The sequence below is a fragment of the Rutidosis leptorrhynchoides genome, chromosome 3, assembly GCF_046630445.1.
Source record: "Rutidosis leptorrhynchoides isolate AG116_Rl617_1_P2 chromosome 3, CSIRO_AGI_Rlap_v1, whole genome shotgun sequence".
NCBI classification, from domain to species: Eukaryota; Viridiplantae; Streptophyta; class Magnoliopsida; order Asterales; family Asteraceae; genus Rutidosis; species Rutidosis leptorrhynchoides.
This window is the reverse complement of record NC_092335.1, coordinates 420,656,013-420,668,681: the sequence shown is the minus strand read 5'-3', so window position 1 is coordinate 420,668,681 and position 12,669 is coordinate 420,656,013. Positions and strand designations below refer to the sequence as shown.

Below are 12,669 nucleotides of genomic sequence, written 5' to 3'. Positions count from 1 at the left end.
GCTTGATGTGGATTTAATAGTACGTGACAATATACTTGATTAAGTAAAAGTATTTTGTATTCTTTCTATTTTTAGTAAGTTTCCATTTTTAGAAATATTCTATTTTAGGAAAGTTTCTATTTGTAGAAAGTTTCTTCATTTAGAAGGTTTCTTTATTTAGAAAGTCAATCAAAAAGTCAATAATCAAACGTTAACCTAAAAGGTCAACACTAAACTCAAAACAAATTATCAAAAGTCAACGGTCAAAGTTGAAAGTCATCAAAACTTACAAACAATCTTTAAAACTTATTTATACTCATTTCAAAAATCATATTATCATAATATTAGTCTTGGTAGTTAAATGACTTAGAAAAATTACAAACTCAAAAATATTGTAAAATTGACTAAACTGTCTATTTTGAGAATTTTTATAAAAATCAGTGGGACCTCGCTTGAAAATCGGCCAATGCCAAGTGTTACTTTTTACCACAAAGAAACTACAAAAAATATTTCAGGATCCAACTCGATTTGAGTAACTCGTGGCAACCGACGTCGTTTCGACATTTTCAATAATTTTGTTTCAACTTTTCAGAAAAATGTACAAGTGCGCTCAGGTGACCCACTTTGACAATTTTTAAAACGATGCTCGGGACTCAGTTTGACAAACGAGCAGAACCAATAGTTTATCCTTGCTATCACGATACTACATGATTTATTTGACTATTTTTACTGCGTTTAAATGACCATGGTGGTCGACACGATTTTGATGTTTCAAAGAAATTTCTATCAGCTTTTCATAAAATACCAAAATGCGACTAAACAGCCACTTTTGGCGATTTTTAGAAAAATCCTAGAATCTCGGTTTGACAAATGGCCTGAGCCGAACTCTTAACGTTACAACAAAGAAGTAACATGAATTGTTTCGAATCTTGAATCGACGCTAATCAACGGGAAATTCAGTTCCCGTTTTGACATTTATCAAAATTTTCATCAGCACTTTTTATAAAAACTAATCTATAGTTAATATTAAAATACTAGAATGATGATGTCATTATTAGGCTAATTCCTTTGTTAAGAAAAAATAAAAAAAAAATATATCTAAGAATGGTGGATGATGTCATTAAACTAAACAATTTTGAATTAAAATTAAATCTTATTAATTAATTATTATTATAAAATCTTATTAATTAGTATTTTAATTATTAAAATTAAATAATTTTGAATTTTTTTAATTAATTATTTCGAATTGAGTATTAGAAGGTATAAAAGCTAGGCCAAAAGGAAACATATTCTAAATTTATATTTTAATTTATACTTTTAAAATAAAATGACAACCAATATTATCTATTATGATTAGATGTAGATTGTTTAATATGCATTTTAGGTGTTTGATGAAATGTTCAGCTGGCGAGTTTCTTAGTCGGATTATGTGGAGTTTCTTAGTCAGACTATGTGGTTCCATGGGTCATTAAACTAAATGACTTTAACATTTACGTTCACTTAATACCTAAAACATATCATTAAACTGTTTCGTTTTAACAAACCCGTGGTTCCACGAGTCATTTCACTAGTATTTATATAAACTTCAAAAATTCATATAAAATCGAAAAAAAATGCAAACGACATGAATCAAGAGTCCAAACTTATTAATTTTTCGACACGCACGCAACGGTCAACCCAGAATTCCGAGTTCGGGTCGCACGCATCCCGAGGCAACTGTTCTGTCCAATTTCTTATTAGCCGAAAAACACAATTTTAAGAATTTTTAATTCATCCAAACATCACCACAATTAATCCCAAGCACTACAAGTACTATAACTATACATACATGCATTATAACATAATAATTGAGTAGAATTGAAAAGGATGGAGTTTCATGACTACCTCAAATCAAGAAACGAGAATAGGAGAAACGTAGAGCGCGAAGAGATGAATCCGTTTATGCAAAAATTATTGAATGATGATGAAGAATTTATGATGATGATGAATGTCGATTGATTTAAGGTTTGGGAGGCTTTGGGTCGATCACAAAAATAAGCAGAGAAGCAGTCGATGTTTTTTTTTTTTTCAAATGATAAGTGAGCACAATATGAGCAATTTTTAGAGATAATCTCAAATAAAAAAAATCACCAAAATTTTGGGAAAGTATCCCCCTAAGATCGGCCGAACTATTTGATTAGGGGAGTTTATATATATATATAAATCTTATTATTTGATGTTATAAAAAAAATTAAAAAAAAAAATAAAAAACAACATGTAACACACTGGGTCGGCTAAGAAGATAGAGTATTATTATTTATTTTAATTTTTTTTTTCATAATTAGTTTTGATTTATTCTAAATAAATTTGTATTAAGGTTTTTAATTAACTAAGATGAAAAATGGGTAACCTATGGGTCATCCTAATGGATCGTATGAATTGGGCTTGAAGCTAGGCCCAACCTCGAAACTTGAATTAATAAATTGGCCCGAACGATTAAACGAACGCGATCCGATAAATAAAACGTTACACGAGTTATAAAATGCGAGATGAATAATAATTCAAGAAATAAAATATAGGAATATATTATTATTTCAAATGACACAGGAATGTCGGATAAAAGAATTCGGATTTGAAAATTACGAAAATATAAATCGTTGGTTTGGAATCCGAGGCGATTCAACGAATAAAAATGTTATATGTAGGAATGTACTAACACGTAGTCACACATTAATTTTAATACTTGTAATATTAACTAATGTTAATTATATAAATAATATATACTTTAATTAATATAATGTGTTGCCCAAAAATAAATATTTAGTCAACGTTGTATTAAAGTAGAGTAATTACTTATTAATATCGATATTAATAAGTATGCAGAAACTTTAGGGGCATTTTAGTCAATTCAGAAGTGAAAAAGTGATGGTTGTTACAAAATATCAATTTTAAAAAATAAAAGTCGATTTGTTATAATTATTTTTGATAAATTATATACATATATATATTTTAGTTTTTCGGAGTTAACCGAAATCAATTTTCATTTCGATTGAATTTGATATTGAATTCGATTTCATTATTCGGTTTTACCTAAAAATGATTCAAAAACGTATAAATCGAATCAAATAAACCTAGAAAACCAAAAAAACGAACCGATCGACCTCTTTAAACAAAATAAATTAGATATTTCTCCACAAAAATATCCAACCAACGGTATTCATCGATCCGACCCGGGAAATACTATCGGATCGTGTTTCTGCGGCTTTGCCCTTTTGCTCAACCACTTCTCATCTTCCTCTATGTTACAAAAAGGTAATTTCAATATCTCTATTCATCAATTTAAAACAAATTGGTGCTTTCTGTTGTTAGTTAGTTAGTTAGTTAATTGAATCGAAAAATCACCGAACTATTGGTTGAGTGGTAAAAAGCCTAAGTTGTTTGTGGGTCTGTATCCTTGAAAAATAGGTGCAGCTTCAAATTGGGGAGTTTTCTCCGAAGGTTGTGCCTCTGGTTTTGTGCAGGTCAAGCAGTTAACCTAAAGCATTCCGGGTACGCTTTGCGCGAGTTTCTTCCTAACGGGGGCGTGAGCGGCAAATGAGAGGATTCGATGCCGATATTGCCGTTCTAATAAAAAAAAAAGTTAATTGAATCGAAAAATACGAAACTAGGGTTGTGTCCATTATCATGGCACGACTTGTGTCTGTGTAACTTAATAATATTATTTTGTTGATGAGGTGAATATTGAATTAATTAGTGATTAAATAGATAGGTGATTTTACATTGGATTAGTTTAATCCAATATATGTTGTTACTTAACCTGTTATGACTTTCTGACAATTACAAAAGAACTGGTGGATGAAAACTAAATTTATTTTTAACTATTCAGCATTCAGCGTGTGCATTCAGCGTGTGCATTCAGCGTGTTTGTTGTGATTACTATTACTAATGAACATAAAGTTAAGGGTGCGTTTGTTTGCCTCTTAGTGGAATGATTCAGCATGCTTAACTATTTAGCATTCAGCGTGTTTGTTTCTGATCTGGATGACATATGCTCAGTGCTGAATCATTCAGAGTTGAAACATAGGAATTAGGAAGTACTATTTTTAGTAGTAAAAAAACTTGTTAAAATTACCAATAGTAAATGTAAGTTGGCATATCTATTGTATACAGACTAGAACGCAATGGCAACAAATCATGCTGACATGGAGGGTGAAGAAGATGATTATGTAGTGCTTGACGTGGATTCAGTTTCTGATCACGTTGACATACCACCTAATGCTCCCTACGTTCTCTCTGTACGTATGTTAACCTGCACAAATTTAATGTTATAAAAATCCGAGGTTAAATGTATAAAATCAGTTGGTTTGTGTATGCTGCACCTTAGCGGATATGAGGCTTCTGTTTTGATGACCGATTTGGCTGAAACTGCAGGGCCTGGACACATTGAACCCGATTCTTATTATCGATGACAAAATAAAACTGGTAATAACATCTCAGTTCTACTCATTTCGACTGAGCTTCTACATGCTTCTTCTAATGGCTCTGAGATTTCTTTAAAATCTATTAAATATACACATAGATCTGATTCAGATAGATATATTGAATTAAATGTATTTGTTTTCATTCATATTTTACTGATGGTGGGTAAAGGTGTCAAAATGGATGGGTTTGGTAACATTTCAAAACGAGTAGGGTCAATTGACCTACAATGTTTGTCTTAAATTTTCCTAATTTCATATGAATACTTAGTGGGACAAAACATAATTTATTCTATTCCGATACTATATGCCTTTACTTAATGTCTGCTTTCAAGACATTCCCTTTTTAACTGGTGCTTAACCAGTTTGACCCATTTTTTAGATAAAGTATGTCCTGATTTGACCCACCCATTTGAGATACAGGTGGACGTACTGTTTTTTGAGCTTATGTATCTTTGTTTTAATAACTTTTGTAACGGAAACAGCGTCTCACGTTTTGGGGTTCTGGATTTTGTAGATTGGAGAATATGAAGAAACCATTGGGACGTGTATTGTTTTTAGTGAAGATAGTAAGTCGAAGCACTGAAAAACATAACTTGAAATCTTTGTATTATACATCTGCAAAAGCTTAGTTTAGGCTGTTGAATCATGTATGCACCATGTGATATGTATGTAATCAAGTATCCATTGCAGATGCTATTCCATTGGTCAACGAAGAGACTCGATCATCTGAAGCGAATCTCATATCGGGAAAATCCAATAATAAGCCGAATCAAGTTCCAACAGAGAAAGTCAAACCTGTGTGTCAACTTCAAAAGATTCTCAGATTCAAGTTGTTACCAGATGCTCAAACTAACTCAACTAACGAACAGAGCAACACTAATCCTGATTAGTCCAAGTACTTAAAGTTTTACTTGTTCCTTTTCGACCTTAAATGTATGCACCATGTGATATGTATGTAATCAAGTATCCATTGCAGATGCTATTCCATTGGTCAACGAAGAGACTCGATCATCTGAAGCGAATCTCATATCGGGAAAATCCAATAATAAGCCGAATCAAGTTCCAACAGAGAAAGTCAAACCTGTGTGTCAACTTCAAAAGATTCTCAGATTCAAGTTGTTACCAGATGCTCAAACTAACTCAACTAACGAACAGAGCAACACTAATCCTGATTAGTCCAAGTACTTAAAGTTTTACTTGTTCCTTTTCGACCTTAAATTGCACCAAGTCGTCTTGTAGATAGGTATGGTTGTAGTGTTGAAACCTTGGACTTGTGCAATAATTTTGTTTCTGATGATATAAAAGTATAAAGCGCTAGTTGTTTCTTGCTTAGATAGACATAGTTTTGATATAGTTATTATACCAAGTCGCTGCCTTCATTTACGCTACTGGCAAAATCCCCGTCCTTGAAGCCTTCTTTCTTCGCTCCTTATCTCATGAATCATGGGTTCGAGAATCGAATTGGATTGGTACATTGCAACGACTAGTGATGATGTGAGTAAAACATTAGGTTGATGAGATATCTTTATCATGTGGAGAGGCACTAGTCAAGAACTCAAGATTTGAATGGATTAATGAATGCATTTGGAGCTAAAAGGGGGGAAATTTGGCATAATCCAAACTGGAGACAGCCTTGGTGCAAATTTATCAATCTTATCAGTCTTCGATTTTGATCTAGCAGAAAAAGGGATCGCCAGCTACATCCCTATCTCAGCATTTGTATTTGGTTCACCACAAGTAGATAACCAAGTGTTTATAGATTGTCTCAACCAATTCTTGAACGTCAAAATCTTGCATATAAAGAACAAGATTGATCTCATTCCACTTTACTCAAGTCGGTTACTAAGGTATGTGAACTCCTGGGTTGAATTTGAGATCGATACATAAGTCCTATTGTGAACAGAGGTGGTGATTGAGTTTGGAACAACCTCATGAAAAAGACATAACTGTCCCCGAGTTTACAGACTGGTGAATGATTGGCATAATATCAAAGTAATAGAAACGCAAGCGGTGCAATGATTCACTACAAACACATACAATTACAAATACAAACACATACAAAGTATACAACCAACATGAAAATATAGCATTACATAATGAATGGAGAAAAATACAATTACAAGTACAAACACATACAACACAAATGAGCTCACAAATACTTGCCCTGCAATGTAGTTTATAGAACATGTTTATTGATTGGGTAGTTTGTCCTTCAGGTATGCCAGTACAGCTTTGGTTCCACGATCAAGAATCGTTCTCCGTATGCTGCAAAAACAGTGAAAATTTGAATTTTAGCCATAATTTGCACAACCTCAATATTTATTTAGAGTTGAAGAGATATAATAGAGACAAAAAAAACCTTCGCAAAGGGTTTCCATCAAGCTGTAAGACTTGAAGAGTAGGTTCTAGTAAACCCTGCAAACACCAACTTTGAACATTAGGACTAATTTTTCTTGTACTTTCGAATTATAATTAATTATGGACTATCAACTGTCTTCTAGGTAACAATCATGAATTTTTGAAAATTAAAACCCGAGGAAAATCATGATAAGTCAATCTACTCTTAAGATGGGCTCTAAAATAGTTAACCGCGAAGATCAGGGCTATGAAAATATATAACTAACTCGACATTCAAACTTTAAATCAAGAATATGGTAACAAGAAAAGATGGTGTACAAACCAATTGAGGAGGAAGTGTACTGATGTTATTATCTGATAGAAAAAGCTGTTGAAGAGATGTAGCATCTTTAAAACCCTGCATCAAATATTCAACAAATTAGTGCAAACTTTAAATGTGCATTTAAGGTCTTTAATTAAAAAGCAAGTAACCTCTGGAATCGATGCAAGAGAATTTTGACTCATATCAAGAATCCTTAATTTGGGCAAACTTAATAAATCCGTCCTGACTTCTGAAATTTGCATCCGCCTGTTCGATAAGATTAAAAGTTAGTATAACATATTATTTCAGATAATAAAGCAAATAATTTCTAAAAACTCACCTTAGATATAGTTCCTGCAACTGCAACAAGAATGAAAATGCAGGATGTTCAGGTAGACAACCTGCATTCCCACTTAGATCAAGAACCTGGAGCTTCGAAGTAGCTTTAAACCCATCTGATGGAATCTACAAATAATTTATGGTAGTTTTTGTACGAGCCTTAAGATGAAAACTATACCTGGCAAATGGGTCGGGTTGGGTCGAAGGCCCGAATGGGTTTAGGTCGAAACGGGTCAGCTTTTTTAGATGGGTCAAACGGGCCGTGTCGAGTTGGTTCGAGACCCGTTTCTTAAACTCATAAAACCTCTATATAATAATACTTTTAATATCTCGTAAAGACCCATTAAGACCAGTTAAAGACCAGTTGGACCTTATATATATTAGATAGGCTTCATGGTCTAAATTGAATAAATTCTTTAACTTTTTTATGAACCTAATTGGTTAAATACCTAACCCAATGGACCCAATTTTCAAGCTATGGGTCTCAAATGCTGGGTATAATGCAAACCATGTTTAATATTAAATGCATTTACCTGTCTAAGTGGATTAATATCAAGTTTCAAACACACGAGATTGTGAAGTGGCTCCAAGATTGCACTTGGCCATTCTTTGATCTTATTCCTTGATAAAATCAAAGTCTGAAACAAGAATGATCGTCATATTAGTACCTAACACCTTTTCGATTAGACGTATTGTATATTACAAAAGGGCAACCTCGAGAGAAACACATGAAGAAAATTGTGCAGGCAGATCTTCGATTGAATTCTTTGAGAGATCGAGTTTTGTGATGTCGTTTGTTTCCCATACTTGTGGTGGAACAACACTCAGTCCATGCCCTCCTAAGGAAAGTTCCTGAGAAGCATCGAGAAAATAACACACATGTATAATTAACAGGTAGATTTCACTCTAAAGTATAAGAGAATAGAGTAGAGAAAGTGTCATTTATGTATTATCACTGTTGTAAAAAAAACTAGATTACTCCCTTTAATCCCCAATTACTTTACTCCTTTTTAAAAACAGACCGATCCAGTTTTCCAAAATCCGTTTAACTAATCGGTCAATGGGTCAAAATCGGATTTGTTGGTTAAAGCCGGTAAAAGTCCAAACTGGTTAATATTATAATATGAATCTAATAAACTAGAATTTTTGAACAAATTAACGACTATGTTTATGTTTTTGGACAATTATGTTAAAGTTTATGTTTATATGTTAATAGTTTTCTTTCATATTTACACATTATTTTGAAATTTATTAATTAAATGTATAAAAAGTCCAATCCAGTTAATCCCCAAGTTTCCGATTACTCCCTCCAAAGTGCTCCCCATATATTATCATTCTAGAAGCATGCCATATATACAAATAGAGTTACACAGCTCAACCAACGACCATAAAATATAAACTTTTCAAGTAATGCTTCACATCAAGTAACTCGAGAATAAGCATCAAGAACACTGCAGTTTGCAAGCACAAACATTCAGAGAAAAAGTGTAAAGTAGGGTGGCTACTTTTAACATTCACATATTATTACAACCAAAAGTGTTTCGTTGTCATTTATAAGGATATTTCTTAGTTCATGTCATCCACTAAATATATTGGCATTATAGGAGGTGATCGTAAACAAAGATACACTGATTGCCTTGATAATTTACTTGGATGGAAGAAATAGAGAGATATAACCTTTGAACCAAGGGATAACCTAGAAGCCATAGCAATAACTTTTTCTTTTTCTTTGTTCTCCGACATTCCACTCTCTGCATTTTATATTTAATTTCACTCATACATGTACAAGAAATATGTGTACGACAATGATCAACATTAAGAATAAAAAAAGTGATTTTTTTTATTATATACATAGACCAATAAGAAGAACTTAGTACCTTCTTGGGCCGGAAGTCTACTCCGCAAAAACCTTAACAAAGCAGGAGTAGGTCCCGCCACCAGTGAGCTACATAAAAGGATATGGAAAATTTTATACACCTTCGTAGAAAGACATAGATCCAAAACGATAATAATATCCAATCCCGACAGATAGATACAAATTAGATATAAGAAGTAAATAGGTGGTTCAAACCTTCTAAGGGTCCGTATCGGGTTGCCAGTGAGCACAAGTCTCCTTAGACTTGTCATTAAGCCTAAATAATAAGATTTACGAACCACATGTAAGATTCCAAGAAGCAGTACGAAAGAAATCAATATCATAACAAGCACAATATTTCCAAAAAAAAAAAAAATAAGAGTGCATAGCAACTGTATAGTTCTCATGTACAACTTAAATACTAGTTTCATGATTAAATTCCAGTATTACCGATCTCCGCTGGCAGCCCAGACAGTGAATTATTAGATAAATCTAAAACCGACAGTGTCAATCTGCATGCTTCCACAGGATACTCCTTTAACTACACGAACGATGAAAACGGATATAAAAAAACATGCTGAGGATATGAAGTAGCATTGAGAAATTCAAGAAAGGGCAAGTGGAACTACTATAAAAAGAACTAATTAGTAAGTTTATACCTGATTCGAATGAAGATCAAATGTTCCTAATTTTGTAAGTTGCCCAATTTCTGGTGGTAATGATGTGAGAAAGTTATTCCTGTATTAAAAGGTAAAATGCAAAAGGATAAAAATCATCAGATATATAAAAGGAATGATTACAAATGGAAACTAGCAACTTTTGTTATTGTCTACAAGAACACAAGAAAAATACCCCATATAGAACTCTGCTAATGACGAACAGCCCATTATTGATGACGGAATTAATGCAATTTCTGCACCAAAAAATGACATGGAAGAAATGTCAACAAATCAATAGATCAACGTAATACATGGTTGTAGAACTCGGTAAAACTCGGCGAGTAGTCGCCCGAGTTCTCGGTTTAAAGATCGGTCGGAGTACACAGTTCAATTACTCGGTCAAACCCGGCCAAAACTCAGGATTACTCGGAAAATCGGTCAAAACTCTGTCAAAGTCAAAGTTGGTCAACATCCGAGTACTCCCCAACTTGCCGCGCAAAAATTACCGACGGACTACTCTCCGAGTCATGAGTTCTTCAACCTTGACGTAATTGAAAAAAAATTGAAACCCTCACTATTCTGATGCAAGTCAAGGCGAATAAGACGATTAAGGCTTCCGATACTCTCTGGGATACCACTTAGCGTATTTTTTGCTGCATCATATTAAAGATTTATTAAGAATATCAGCATAAAGTAGCATATAGAACAAAGCCCAAAAAGTAAACATGACTTACCTGCATTTAGTTCAGTGAGCGACGTCCATGAAGCAACAAGGTTCTCAGATAGAACTGTCAACCTGTTTCCCTAAATATGTTTTATGCACACAACAATCGATTGTGTTACCAAAAAAAAAAAAAAGGATGATCACTAAGAAATAATATCAGTAGTTTGCAATACCTCTACATCCAACTTTGACATTTTTGAACAATGGCTTAGTTCCTCGGGCAAACTGGTGAGGCGATTGTTTGATGCCTACAACAAAGCTCTAACAAATTAAACTATACAACGACAACATTCCAAAACAAAACTAACAAGAAAAAAAACTAAACATAATAACATTTATCACGATTCATAAGTGTATGCCTCAACATAAAGTGTCATACAATCACACCTTGAGGTCTGCTAGGACCGGGCAGTTTCCAAGGGAGCTCGGAAGATCTTTAAGTTGGTTGCCGGAACAATCAAATCTGTAAAACCACGTGCCAATGAAAATATTCAGCAACATTTAATAACACTTTTCATTAAATTACATGCTTTATTTCAATGACAATATATGCATATTTTGCATTTACAAAAAAACAACATATATTAAAGGCTAAAGTTCCATAATATAATTTATTTTTAACAGACTTACTTGATCAGAGAAGTGGCTGATCCAACTTGTTCAGGTATCTCATGTAGCAAATTATTCGACACATCTAACGACTTAAGCGATTTAAGCCTGACAATATATTTACAGAAAACACATTACAAGTAACAAAAAAAATAAAACAGTTTAATCAATCAATAGGCTAAAAAGTGGCATACTCTCCAATAGCAGCAGGAAGGTAAGAAAGCTTGTTATGGCTAATATTCAAGACAGTTAATAAAGGTAAGTTTTTAATATCTTCCTTTATCAATTCAATTTCATTATGAGCCAATATCAGTTTTTGTAACTCCACTGCCTGCATCATTTTAATTTTAATTAATAAAATTAATTCATCTACATTTAGAATTTTTTTTTTTTTTTTTTTTTTTTTTTTGAATAAGTAGTAATGTATAATGTACCTCCCACCAATTTTCACCTTCACCAACTGCATCCAAACTTTTATATACCTCATCTGGAACTTCCCTAATTAAAAAAATAAAAATAAAAAAATTAAATGTTGAAGTAGCTAATAGTAGTGCAAATAATAATTAATAAGAAGAAGAAAATTAAGAATTAATTGTTGAATGAAATGAATTTTGATAGTTTACAGATAATTGAAATTGAGAAATGTGATTACTTGAGAGATCGATTTGATAGATTAAGAGAACCAGAGGCTCTAGCGGCTTTTAGCATTCGATCCATTAGATCTGTTTCCTTTATTTCAGATTACTTCAATTCAATTTGTATGATGATAATGAAAAAGAAAGTCTGATAGATCTTGATTTGGCGCCTTTACATTTTACATCTGCATTTGTATGATTTATTTAGGCTGTGTTCCCAAGATCAATTTTGGGTGGAAGAGAAAGTATTTGAAAAGTAGGGAAAAGAAAATTTAATTTTGAAGGTGTTCCCTAGTTTTATTAGAAAAGGAAAAGAAGAGAAAGTGAGGGGAAATTACCTCAATATCAATCTGTTCAAATCGGAATGATTCGGAAGTATTTGAATGTTTCATGTCTTTACACACATAACTTCTTTTCTTTTATTTTCACTCCGGAACACCCACATCAAAATTACAATTACTCAATTTCTTTTCTTTTCATTCCTTTTGTTCCCTCTTCTTTTCTTTTGTACCCGACTAAAACTTGGGAACAAAGCCTTAGGGCTTGGATTTTATTTCCATGTTTTGGTCATTTCTTTTCTACAGCTGACAAAAAATAAATAAATGATGTTTTTTTCTTTTTTTTTCTTAAAAAAACATAATAAGATTGATCGAATCCAAAGATCAATACTTACAATCCAAACAAAAGGAAATTCAAACTTTTTTTTTCTTTTTTTGGAAAACTGGGTTTGAAATCTGACGGTAATCGAAA

General features: G+C 32.8%; 2 protein-coding genes across 3 annotated transcripts; one reads left to right on the top strand and one right to left on the bottom strand.

Annotated features, from left to right (window-relative positions):
• Positions 1-3,025: 3,025 nt before the first annotated feature.
• LOC139897811 (uncharacterized) lies at positions 3,026-5,366 on the top strand. Of its 2 annotated transcripts, none has more exons than XM_071880513.1 (5): positions 3,026-3,270; positions 4,129-4,253; positions 4,390-4,440; positions 4,954-5,005; positions 5,130-5,366. In XM_071880513.1, exons 2-5 carry the CDS (start codon positions 4,140-4,142, stop codon positions 5,327-5,329), a joined length of 417 nt encoding a protein of 138 aa, XP_071736614.1. In that variant the 5' UTR covers positions 3,026-3,270; positions 4,129-4,139; the 3' UTR covers positions 5,330-5,366. The 2 variants fall into 2 exon arrangements, with proteins under 2 accessions (XP_071736614.1, XP_071736615.1); XM_071880514.1 differs by lacking the exon at positions 3,026-3,270 and adding an exon at positions 3,441-3,507.
• Positions 5,367-6,427: 1,061 nt separating this feature from the next.
• Positions 6,428-12,121, bottom strand: LOC139897810 (plant intracellular Ras-group-related LRR protein 6). The gene is made up of 21 exons (XM_071880512.1): positions 11,937-12,121; positions 11,719-11,782; positions 11,479-11,615; positions 11,306-11,392; positions 11,063-11,138; positions 10,849-10,923; positions 10,686-10,755; positions 10,527-10,604; positions 10,145-10,205; positions 9,952-10,030; positions 9,743-9,833; positions 9,509-9,569; positions 9,315-9,382; positions 9,115-9,188; positions 8,152-8,289; positions 7,971-8,075; positions 7,439-7,563; positions 7,269-7,365; positions 7,120-7,194; positions 6,799-6,854; positions 6,428-6,704 (listed from the first exon to the last, which is right to left on the bottom strand). Exons 1-21 carry the CDS (start codon positions 11,999-12,001, stop codon positions 6,629-6,631), a joined length of 1,758 nt encoding a protein of 585 aa, XP_071736613.1. The 5' UTR covers positions 12,002-12,121; the 3' UTR covers positions 6,428-6,628.
• Positions 12,122-12,669: the final 548 nt, after the last annotated feature.